This window comes from Carlito syrichta, unplaced genomic scaffold, assembly GCF_000164805.1.
Source record: "Carlito syrichta isolate Samal-C Ts95f unplaced genomic scaffold, Tarsius_syrichta-2.0.1 Scaffold303604, whole genome shotgun sequence".
In the NCBI taxonomy this organism is placed as follows: domain Eukaryota; kingdom Metazoa; phylum Chordata; class Mammalia; order Primates; family Tarsiidae; genus Carlito; species Carlito syrichta.
In genome coordinates this window covers 180028-192829 of record NW_007247700.1, presented here as the reverse complement: position 1 = coordinate 192829, position 12802 = coordinate 180028, and the positions used below count along the sequence as shown (strand labels likewise).

The 12802-nt window shown below is 44.6% G+C and overlaps 1 protein-coding gene across 1 annotated transcript in view; it reads right to left on the bottom strand.

Annotated features, from left to right (window-relative positions):
- Positions 1-8082, bottom strand: part of SLAMF1 (signaling lymphocytic activation molecule family member 1) — a 42053-nt gene extending 33971 nt beyond the window's left edge. Inside the window, exons 1-3 of the mRNA XM_021712680.1 lie at positions 7966-8082; positions 7599-7810; positions 6285-6406 (exon numbers count right to left, since the gene is read on the bottom strand). Coding sequence (XP_021568355.1) covers positions 6285-6406; positions 7599-7810; positions 7966-8082 — 451 coding nt within the window. The remainder of the gene's footprint in view (positions 1-6284; positions 6407-7598; positions 7811-7965) is intronic.
- Between the last annotated feature and the right edge of the window lie 4720 nt (positions 8083-12802).

Below are 12802 nucleotides of genomic sequence, written 5' to 3'. Positions count from 1 at the left end.
GAAAGGAAGGGGTACTCATTTTACAAGCATCAAGTTTCTTGTTTGGTAAATCTGTCATGACTGACCCGTCCCATTTGCAAAGCATTTCCATCTGGGTTTTATTGGGGTTTCACAAAAGGTTGCATTTTTAAAAGTAAAAACACTGAAAAAATTTTGTAAATATTTCTTTTTTTTTTTTTTTTTGAGTTGGAGTCTCACTCTGTCGCCCAGACTGGAGTGCAGTGGCCGCTCCCGGCCACCGCAGCCTCGACCTGCTGGGCTCCGGCGATCCTTCCGCCTCAGCCTTCCGAGTAGCTGGAATTACAGGCATGCGCTACCACGCCCGGTTGATTTTTTGATTTATTGTAGAGATGAGGTCTTGCTGCCCAGGCGGGTCTTGAACCCGCGGGCTCAGGCAATCCACTCACCTCAGCCTCCCAAAGGCGCGGGATTACAGGCTGAGCCGCCGAGCCCGGCTGTAAATATTTCACAGGGCAGAAAGAGTGCAAGGAAGTGAGCCGCCTCTGACGGTTAGACACACCTAGTGGGGTCAGGCTGTTCCTCACTGCCCAGTGACCTCCAGTGCCTCAGGGAACTGGTTGTGAGCAGCTCCCGAGATGCTGTTGGTCAGACTGGCCAGGAGTCAAGCAAGCACGAATAGAAAAGGTTGCCTACAGCTTAGGCTTTTCACAGTCACCAGCAAGGGTTCTAGAAGGGAGATTGGTCTTTACTATATATCCTTTGGTATTGTTGAAGTCTTTTTGTTTGTTTGTTTGTTTGTTTGGGGTTGGAGTTTCACTCTGTCGCCCAGATTGGAGTGCAGAGGCATGCTCACGGCCACTGTAGCCTCAACCTGCTGGGCTCAGGTGATCTTTCCGCCTCAGGCTTCCAAGTAGCCAGAACTATAGGCCTGCACTACCATGACCAGCTGTGTTGTTGAAGTTTTATAGACATACATATGACATTCAATATGCAACGTAGTTAACAACAGCAACAAAAAAATTAAATGAAACTTGTATGATGAAAAAGGTTTCTATCCATTTTTCAAATTCCAGATCAAATACTTCTTACATACTCTCTCCATTCGCCTGTGATTTTATCAACATCTCTCACCTTTTGAAAATTTCTATATGCCAATCTATTTCAATTCAATTCTACTCAACTTATATGCTTCAATTATAGATGGCATATGCTAATTTTTACCACAAGACCTAAATACAAATTTTAGCATTTCCCCCCACCACCAAATTATCACCAAGAAGTATTCCAAAAGGGTGGAGTCACAGGCTGGGGACAATGAGGGAGACTTGGCTCTTCCGGTGCCCACTGAGTGTGGCTTGGTTTTCAAAACCCTAAGCTCAGTTCTTCCTCTCCCAGACCTCGGGAAGGATGAGTCGCGGGTCTGCTGGTTTTGACGGAAAGTGGGGCCTAGCAAAGTCCTCATCCTCTGAAGTCTCACAAGAGCCCCATCCGATGCACAGCTCCCTCACATCCCTGCCCATCTCGGGGCTTTTCTTGGAAAAGTCCATAATGGATTTGCGGTCTTGAAAACCCCAAGCCCAAAACACCCTGGGCCTCAGGGTTTCCCCCCTTCCCGAATGCCACCTCTTCTACTCCAGGCTCCCCCCCAGTCTAAACGAGCAAGCAGAAGGAGAGTCTTGCTCCCCTCACAGCCAGTCCAACGTCCACTCTTACTTGGCCCTTTCTTTCTCAAATACCCATGTTCATAGCCCTGATACTACTAAACAGAAAACGATAGTTTGCATTGGGAGGAAGAAGTCAGAAAGACAGGCTCAGCCCCGATGCGAAGGCAGGGCTTCTGCCCTTATGGCGGTTGCAGCTCTGACCCAGAGGTGTCCCTATTTGCATTTCCCGTATACTGTGACAGCCCCTGGGCTCCAGAAATCTCTACTGCTGCCCCCACCCCCAACCCCTTGCTACCTTGGAACCTTCTCTTCCAAGAAAGTAGCCACCAGCACAACGCTGTGGCCACTGTCTGTTCTCACCCAAAGGCCTGAGGTTTTCACTTCCACCCTCTCTTCCCGCTACAGCCTTGGCTTTTCGTTGTCCCACGTTCCCGGTTTGTCTGTGTGTGTGTGAGTAGATCTCCTCCTAGGGCAGGAATGTAGAGCAAATCTCCCAGAGCTCATCCCTCCAGCTCAGTCCTTCTCGCCTGGACCTCTGCTGGGAAGATACCCATGCAAGACCAACCACTCAGCCATGACGTGGACTGAGCCTCTCACCTGAGAGACTGGACAGGGATGTGCCTGGGTCTTTGGCTTAGATCTCCTGGTTTCCTTGGAAACTAGGAGCGGTGGGGCTGAGTCTTGTGCTCAAGGGGTCCAGACACACAATGTTCCTTCCTCCTTGAAAGAGGTAGTTGAAACTCAGAGCCAGTCCCTAAGGAATAGGCACTGAACCTGGGTCCCCAGCCCCGCACCTTCTCTCCATCTGTGAGGCTATGCTGCTTCCAGGCAGGTGACATGCGACTTGAACCTTCCGATAGATGGGCACTTACCTGTTTTGTAGCTCTGCTCAAAAGCCAGGGATAGAAACAGCAGGAAGTTCAAGAAAAGGAGCCCCTTGGGATCCATCAGCCAGTGAAAAGAGGGAAGGGGACCCGGCTGGACCCCGGCAACCTGTTCACAGACGCCGGCAGAAGCGAGCTTTGTGTCGGGCAGTACTGCCTCTGCTGGTCTAATTTATATATCAGGAACCAGCAGGTTCCTGAACCAGCTTCCTGTGTCACTGGGACTTTTTCTGCCTGTGTGTTGAGGATTGCTCATCTCCCTTCAAGCCTGAAATCACTTTGCTGTTCTCAAAAAGCATGCTTCTCAAGAAGTCAGGCACTTGGACTATGGGAGCCTGGAAGGGGTTGGCTGTGTAGTCTCCTTGGTCAAACCTGGCTCTGGGCAGAAGTATGCTCCCCTGCTTGTATCCTTAGCTGTCTCCAGGAAACGGATGTCATTGCTTCTCTGAGCAGTTCTCTCTGGAAGTTCTTCTTAGACTGTAAAGAAAGGATGTTTTTTTCAGACTACCCCTAAAATTTGGTAGTTCAAAGCTGAACTCAGAGGACTGAATTTTGATAAGCTGATGGACCTCTTACTTCTGACAGTCCATAATTTTGAATGACACCTTGACATGCAGCGAGGTCCTGATGCCTCAGTCCCAGAGAGATGGGGTGGACAAGTGCAGATCACTTGGCAGAAACACTATTTCCCTGGTACCATGTGGTAGAATATAATGAGCACTGTGTTGTGGGAGTTGCCTTTATGTTAGAGTTTGTATCTAACTTTCCACTGAAGAGAAGGAGCTAGGATTGCAGAAGGAAGACCTCATGCTTTTCCATGAGTTAAACTGTGAGTGGAACACTGGAAAATGCAATTACCAGAGCTCACAGGGAGATCCGAAAGGCCGAAATAGTGTTTTTGAGTCCATTTGAACAGGTCAAAGGCACTCTCTCATGGGTCTCCACAGGGGAACCAGGGTAGCAAACACTGGTGATACATGTGAACTTGCTCTTTATCCTCACTGTTTTCCTCCTTTTTTTCCCCGATTACACAGCCATCCTCCCAACAACTCTACCCAATATGTGCTTGAGCCAGCGTGTACCAGTTCATGAGAGCCAGTTGTTAAAATTTCAGGAATCTCCTAAAAGATCTAAAAAATTGACCTCCCAAATGACCCTGCAATCCCCCTACTGGGAATATACCCGAAGGAATGCAAATCACTCTATGAAAAAGATATCTGCACATGCACGTTTATTGCAGTATTGTTCACAATAGCAAAAACATGGAACCAGCTGTGCTGCCCTTTGAAAAAGGACGGATTTTTTAATGTGGTATATATACACAATTAAATATTATACAGCCATAAAGAAGGACAAAATTGTGAACTTCACAGCAATTTGGATGGACTTAGAGTCTGTAATAATGAATGATCTATCAAAGAAACAAAGAACATGTTCTCACTCATAAGCAGGTCTTGAACAATTATCATAATACTATAAGAAAAGGATTGGCAGTAGTGGGAATCTGCCAGGAGCGGGGGAGGCACACCTCATCAACAAGGGCACTTACATAATGAACATTTGTAAAAAACAAAGAAGCCAAAAAATCTAGGCTCTTATAGTCCATTTCCCAATTTATAAATGTTGTGAGAAAGAAAGAAAGAAAGAAAAGAGAGAAATGGCAATAGAAAAGAAAAGAAAGAAGGAAAGAAGTAAATTTGAACATTATGACAGTCAAAACATACTCTGTAAGCTAATTTGATCCATAGCTGCTAATATGCTACCTGTGCAAAAAAAGAAAAAAAACAAGTAAAATTTAACACTTGTGTATATACAAGTGAAAAGAGAAGTATGAGCGCAGATAATATTAGCTTGGTCAAATTAAAGACGCATATGATTCTCCAAAAATATGTACTTAATGTGGTGATTATTAGGACTAAAAATAAAGAAAAAATTTCAGGAATCTTGAAATTTGAGCTGCTTGATAAACATGGCCGTACTTAAATTATAGATATATATACAATTAAATCATATAAACTTATAATTGAGCTGGTTGTGGTGACACACACCTGTAGTCCCAACTACTTGGGAGGCTGAAGTAAGAGGATCCTTGAGGCCAGGAGTTGGAGGCTGTAGTGTGCTATGATCACACTTGTGAGTAGCCAGTACACTCTAGCCTGGACAACATAGTGAAACCCTGTCTCTAATAAAAACCTTACAATTCAATAAATTATATTAAAAATAGAGGAAATAAATCTTCAAAGCTCCTTGCGTTCAATTATTTTATGACATTACTGACATCTATGCCCTTGAGGTCAGTGACATCTATTGTCTCTTTATGGTGGAAATAAAATACTAGATCATTGGTGCTGCCACTCCACTCTTCCTAGCTCTACATTCACTGACCTCATGTTGGAGCTTGAAATTGGTCATGGTGGGAGTTGATATCACAAAAATTGGCAAATGATACAAATCAGATCCATAATTTTTTGTTTTGTTGATTGTCTAGATGTAAGATAATGATAAGAAAAATATAATGATGTAGATTAAACTTAAAAGTGTGCCATAGCTATGGCCCTTGCTTTGAGAATAGCATAAAAAATTGAGGAAATATTTTTTCAGCATTCAAAAACTGTCCTCTAATTCAGCAAGAAGTCACTGGTAAGCCAGTGATGCTCCAGTATATGTCTTTGCTGTTTCACGTTTCTTTAACTTTAAAAAGGACTCAATTCCAGCACTTTGGGAGGCTGAGATGGGAGGAACACCTGAGCCCAGGAGTTTGAGATCAGCTTAGGCAACATAGCAAGACCTCCCCTTTAAAAAAATTTTTTAAAAAATGAACCAGGTGCATACCTGTAGTCCTAACTACTCGGGAGACTAAGAAGGGTTGCCTGAACCCAGGAAGTTGAGGCTGCAGTGAGCTGTGATTGTGCCCCTGCACTCTAGTCTGGGTGACAAAGTAAGACTCCCAACTCAAAAAAAAAGAAAAAGAAAAAGAAAGAAAAAGAAAAAGGACATTGACCAACATTCACGTGGAAACTACATTCCGTTGTCAATTGTAACCACAGGTTGGCTATGGATATGAGTTAAGCCAATATAAACAGAGGCATTCTGTGAGAATCTATGGCCCTGTGGAATTTACAGTAAAGGGCATTGTACATTGTATTAAAATATAATAAATTATATTTTATAAAACTGTGTATTATATATCCCTCATATAAGTAAAATTTATAGCTAACTCCTATATACATACATTATTTTTCAGAGCGCTGGCTGTTAAACATTTACCAACACACCACTGTCACAATAACTGAGAATCCAAATGGTGGAGTGAATAGTATATTCTCTCTATATTTATAAAATAGCAGCTGAAATATAACTCAATGAGTTGGTAACATTGGGACCCCATATTCCCACAAGGTGTATCCCATAAGGCTTTGGTGTTGACCATACAACCACTCTATGGAGAAGCAATGCTGACACAAAGTGAGACCGGTATGATGTTAATACATATTTATCCTAACTTGAGCAAAAAACTTCTGTGAGACAAATCTATGCTGTGAGCTTTTAAGATTACATAACTTATCTTAATATCTGAAACAACTTGGTGGGGTCTTATTATTCACCCCTTTTTATGAATGGGTAGCCAGCGATCCTGGTCTGACTTCAAGACTGGTGCTCTCCCCTGGAGCCACATATCTCCTGGGCTGCATACTCTGTCTGCTATGCCAAGTCCCTCTCTTCCAGACACAGGCACTTGCACTTTTTTCCAGAATTAACCCTTTTCTGGCCTCACCATGAAGCATCGCCACTGTGTTCCCTTGGGTGCCCTCTGCAGAGACGCACATTGATCTGAAGCGGGGCACCATCGGATGGGTTTTGCTTTTCAGTGTAAACCAAGACTCAAGAAAAGCAAAGCTGCATTGAATGAGGGTCAGAAATGGTTTAGATGAAGGTCCTGCAGTGCTCTGAATCGAGTTGCCTACCATCTCCCCCCCCATTCATGTCTACCTGGAATTTCAGAACATAGCCTCACTTGGAAGAGGGGGCTTTTAGATGTAATTAAGGTAAGGATAGAGATATATTTGAACTGACTGGATTGGGTGGTCCCTGAATCCCACGAGAGCACTGTAAAAGAGCACACAGAGACACAAAGACGGCCATGTGAAGACAGAGACGAGATTTAAGCTGTGCAACCAGAGTCCAAGGAACACCAGGGAAACACTGGACCCTGGAAGAGGCAAGGAAGTGTTCTCATCTGGAGCCTTAAGAAGAAGCCTGACCCTGTTGTTGTCTTAACTTCAGACTTCTGACCTCCAGAACTGTGGGAGAAGGAATTTCTGATTTTACTTATTTATGTGTTTATTTATATTTGTTTGGCTTTTTTGTCAGAGTCTCACTCTGTCGCCCAGCCTGGAGTGCAGTGGCACGCTCACAGCCACGGCAGCCTTGACCTGCTAGGTTCAGGTGATCCCACCATCTCAGCTTTCCAAGTAGCTGGAACCACAGGCACATACCATGGCTCCTGGCTAATTTTTTGGTTTATTGTAGAGACAGGTCTCTTCTAATTGCTTAGCCCCTGGGCTCAGACAAACCTCGCTCCTCCACCTCCCAAAGTGCTGCAATTATAGGCATGAGCCACCTCAACAGGCCGAAACTCTATTATTCTAAGTCATCAAGTTTTTTTGGTAATTTATTGTAGCAGCCCTAGGAAATTAATACAATACCTGAGGGGCAAAGCAACTAACCCGAGATCTGTAGATAGTGCACCTAGTATACCAAACTGCTTCCTTCAGCTATAAAGAGCAGATGTTGACCGGGAGCCATGACTCATGCCTATAATCCCAGCACGTTGGGAGGTCAAGGCAGGAGGATCACTTACCCAGGAGTTCGAGACCAGCCTAGGCAACACAGTGAGACCTCGTCTCTACAAAAATTATTTTAAAATTAGCTGGGTCGTGGTGGCTCACGCCTGTAGTCCCAGCTCCTCAGGAGGCTGAGGTGGAAGGATCCCCTGAGTCTAAGAGATGGAGGCTGCAGTAAGCCATGATTGTGCTACTACACTCCATCCTTTGTTGACTCAAAAAAAAAAAAAAAGATGTCAACAGACCAACAACAGGAGATACACAGGTGGTAGTGCCCTGTGTTTTCAAAGCCGTTTCCAAAAGCCTTCCCAAGCCCTGTGAGGGAGCTGGTGGTGTTGTAAGCAGGGTCTAGACCAAACCTGGGAATTCTAACCCTGGGTCGAGAGCTCTTTCCTTTTCCAGGGGGTACTAAATCACCTAGATGCCTGGGATTTCCACATAATGTTATTCCATTAATCTTTGTAGCAGTAAGAAGCAAGCATAATTATCCTATCTTACAAATTGAAGTACAGAGTAGTAAAATCACTTGCCTGATGGCTCAGAGCCAAAAAATACAAGGGCTGGATCTCCGTGATCCAACTCCAGAGTCTGTGCTCTGTCCATTCACCATACCATTTTCATCATCCTGAGCGGGAAACTCAGCCAATGTTCAGGCTTGCATTGGCCAATGGCCCATGATCCCGGCACAGGCCACAGTGTGGGCGCAGGAGAGTCCTGGGTGAACACCATTTCCCGTTCCTAGCCCCACTGGCTGTGGCACAACACTGCTTCCTTCCCTTTGGCTATGCAGAGTCACACCCTGAAGTGCAGGGCACCGTATTTCTGTGGAAAGCAGGCTTCCCCAAACGACCTCGCATGGGCTCTGCAGTGAGGCCATCTCCTACTCTTGGACTCTTCCATGTCTCTCTATGTCTCGCTACTCTTTCTCCTGACACTTGATGGCTAGTGGTGGCAGTCATCTACCTGAGTGTGTGTCAGCTGGGACTGCTCCTGAGCATCTTGGCTTCCCAGTCAATGGCTTTCCTCACCACAGCCTCTGGCCAGAGGTCCCCTATAACAATGAGCCAGCCACACAGAGGAGGGTCACTGAGGCCAAATCACCTGGCCACATGGAGCTCGCGAGGAGCACATTTATCTGGGTAAGTAAAGAAGAAACCCCCACAAAACTAAAATGAAAATACAGAATTCCCCCAGACTCTGAAACCTCTCCTAGGAGATCTGATTGAAGAGTCTAAAACTGGCCTGGGGAAAGCACTGGGAAAACCACCCTGGGGTCTGCCCTGCTGGGTGAGATGAGGAAGCCCTGTGGGCAGATATCTGATATGGAGGCTGAGCAGACTAGTCGACCATATAGCCCTGTTGGGAGCTGAGACTATTGGGGCTGACAGGAGACATGGGAGAAACCTGGGTTTTGACGTGGTTTTAGCCCAGGCTTCACCCAGCTCCTTTACCCTGAGTGTTCATGCCTGCCATGCAATCTCCTAGACAGATGGATGTCCTGAGCAACCTGGGCCCAGGGAAGAGTGCTGGAAACATGGTCGAATATGGCCTGTAAGGATTTCCACTGGTGGTGCCTTCTGGCCCTCGGGGTGGCTCATGTGCTAAGATTGCCAAGTCCAAGGCCCTTCCCCAGGCTTTCCAGATAGGTGCAGCCTCCAGGATTCAGATCTGGTTCAGAGCACTGGAGTCTGGAAGCTGAGAGATATCTGTGGGCATCTGTCATCTGAGGATTTCTCCAAACTCCTGGCATGTCCACTGATGCTCTTTCATCCTTCCAGACCCCGGGGCCCTTCCTTGGACCTGCCCAGTTCTCATAAGGGGTGATCCAGCCGAGAGAGAGTCACTGCTGCAGGTATTCTCTCCACAGTATTTTGAGAAGCATTCTCGGTAGGACTGGGGTGCTTCCTAGAACCTCGCCAATGACTTCGTGAGGCCACCATGTAGTGTGTTAGGCTGCTTTTTACTGGCATAAGATGCTAGAGAGAGGGAAAAGCCCATGCCATTCTACTCCTTCTAGGAAGGAATAGAGTTCAGGAACCAGTGACAGTGACTGTTGAGTCACTAGCCTCAGATCGTTCTGTGCACCAAAAACTGTCTCCCATAGCCATGCTCTGCCTTCTTAGAGCAGTAGATATTAAGGTAATTTGAAAAGTACTCCAGAAACCCTGGATAACCACCATTAGTCTTGTTCTTCTTGCCATACAAAGCTCAAACCAAGGTCTCCTCTTTGACAGTTCTAGAAGGTTCTCTGGCACTTCCACTGGGCACTCTGCCTGCAAAGGCTGGTGAGAAGCAGGGTGCATTGCTTTCTCACTGAATGTTTTGGTCCTTAACCGACCAGTCACTTCCCTGAGAAACAGCTGTAGAAATGGGAGCTGCATGCTCCATGAGCTCATTCAGCAACCCTTAGTGTCTCAAACTTAGGGACCACTTGTGAGTCCAGAGCAGGGATTCCTGCTCACACCAGGGAGGTGGGCTGACCTAAGGTGAGTCCAAGGAAGAGGGGAGAGCTGGGACACTCAAGCAGCCTGAAAATCCAACTACAAGGAAGAAAGGGTAAAGAACTAGGACCCCTGGAGGAGAAACGAATTACGGGAAATGACTCCAGAGGAAGCATGACCGTGGAAACCCAAGGACTGCCTCTTTTCCATCCACTTGCCTGCCCCAGCACTAAACGTGAGAAAATCATTCCATTGGCTTAAAATATAATGACCTGCAATGCCCTTTAATGATAGAGTCCTACTTACAAGGGGTAGCACATATCTGATGATCAATCTTTATCAGATAACTAGTTAAGAGAAAACTATTTAAGAATTGGGCTTTTAAAAACAAAAAACAAAAACGCACACACACACATTAAGGTTCCATCCTATGATGGTTAATTTTACATTTCAAGTTGGTGGCACCATGGGGTGCCCAGATTAAATATTATTTCTGAATGTGACCATGAGGGTGTTCTGAATGAGATGGGTATTTGAACTCAGTAAGTGGTCTCAATAAGGCAGATTGTCCTCCCCAATGTGGTGGGTATTAACCAAACCATTGAAGGCCTGACTAGAACAAAAAGGCAGAAGAAGCAGGAATGTGTCCCTTTTGCTTCCTATCAGCTTGATCTGGGACACAGACGGGTCTTCTCCTGTCCTTGTACTGAGACAAGGCCTCTCCAGGCCTTCAAATAGGATTAGGTTACACCACTGGCTTTCCTGGGTCTCCAGCTTGCAAACAGCAGGTTGTAGGACTTCTCCATTTCCATAATCACATGAGCCAATCCCTCATAATACATCTCTTTCTATATATCTATCCTATTGATTATGTTTCTCTGGAGAACACTAACTAATACACATTCCCCTTTTAAAAATCACAGATGTAATATAGCACTGAAGAAAATTTTTTTCAAGAGAAAGAAAATAAAATCTGTGGTAGTTTTATAATTTTGCCACAGTTGCTTTCAAGTTTGCAAATCTCCTCCACATCTTTATCAGACAGCATAGTAGACCAGTTCAGAACTCTGGCTCCATGGTCAGATATACCTGGGTTCATGTCCCCAGTCCGTTATTTACAAATCATGTCACCTTGGGCAAGTTATTTAATCTCTCCAAGCTGTGCTCCTCTCATCAGTAACAGTTAAGATGAGAAGCCATCTCATAGGGCTTTTGGGAGAACTATATGACATTGATGCAGGTAAGGTGGTTCGTGCCATACCTGGCGGGTGGTAGCTGTTTTGCATTTGGTTTCTATCATTTTTATTGTTTCCTGAAGGTAGTCATGAGTGATTCAATAATGAACCCATGCAGCTGCAGCTGAAGGTGCACAGGAAGTACTACATGTAGTCAAGATCAAGAGCAATCGTTGGAGGCATTGAACAGAATGCCTCAGGCACCCTGCAAATGAATGTCACTCCTAGGCTTCCTTAGAAAAGGCAACAAAAACTTTGCAGCATAAATTAGAGACAAAAGGACGTCATGGGCCTTTAAGACCTTTTCACAGTTGAAGACAGACATGGATTTCATGCAATAAATGTTTTAAAACACTATTATAAAGGAATTGAAATTTCTCAGCATAGACTACCACAATTTGTAAAGGAAATAATAGTCTATAATATATAGTAGGAAGAGTAAAACCAACTCTGAACCAGAACAGAAAATGTGAAACAGAATGAAAATGTGAAAACCGAACCCGTAGCCATACAAAGTAGATTCACAAAATCCACGTGTGGAGGAACCTGAAGACAATACCCAAATTGCACAGTGCAATAACTGCAGCTATTGTTTATTTTTACTGAATGAAACACTCACTTGGTTCTCATTCTGTAGGGTGAGTTTGGTCACTTCAATTTATCCTTTTGCTCTATTATAAAATTTTGAGTAAAAAAATGCCCCCACGTATCATCATAAGTAAACATCTGGTAGTTAGGCTCATTCCAATCATTACAGTCAAGTGGCTGATGCCTGGGGCAGAGACAGGGGAGCTGTGCCCCTCTCTGAGTAGTGACTGAAGTGACGTTTATTCTGCTTCAGTGGGCTACTCATTCCAGAAGCACATTTGCAACTACAGCTACTGGTACACACACACCTGTGTGTGTTTTTGTTTTTTTTTATTTTATCAATATTTTTTATTATGGTTTTGTGGGGTACAGTTAAGGGTTAGGTGTACAATTACGTTTCATTCAGGCACCCTGTTGATAAGAGGTGTTTCCCCATCCCCAGACAGATATTTGCTACTGTTAATCCCATCTCCCTCTCCCCTCCATAGTTTCCAAGTACCGTCAGTCATTTTCTTATAGTATTACATTGGATGTTCAAGGTCCATTATATGAGTGAGAACATGTGATACTCGGATCTTTGTTTCTGTGAGAGGTCACTCAGTATTATAGACTCTAGTTCCATCCAGGTTGCTGCGAAATTCATGATTTTGTTCTTTTTTATGGCTGCATAGTATTCCATCGTGTATATGTACCACATTTTTTTTAATCCAGTCCTTTTTTGATGGGCAGCATGGTTGCTTCCAAGTTCTTGCTATTGTGAAAAATGCTGCAATAAACACACGTGTGCAGGTATCTTTTTTATAGAGTGATTTGAGTTCTTCATGATATATTCCCAGTAGGGGGACTGTGGGGTCATACAGGAGGTTGATATTTAGAGCTTTTAGGAATTACCACACTGCTTTTCACAGCGGTTGCACTAGTTTACACTCCCACCAACAGTGTAGAAGTGTTCCCTTTTCGCCACACCCTCTCCAGCAGCTGTTATTTTTTGAGTTGTTGATAATTGCCATTCTGACTGGAGTTAGGTGGTATCTCAGTGTGCTTTGATTTGCATCTCCCTGATGATTAGTGAGGTTGAACATTTCTTCATGTGTCTATTGGCTGCTCGGATGTCTTCCTTTGTGAAGTGTCTGTTCATATCTTTGCCCATTTTGTAATGGGGTTGTTTGTTTGTTTTTTTTTTTT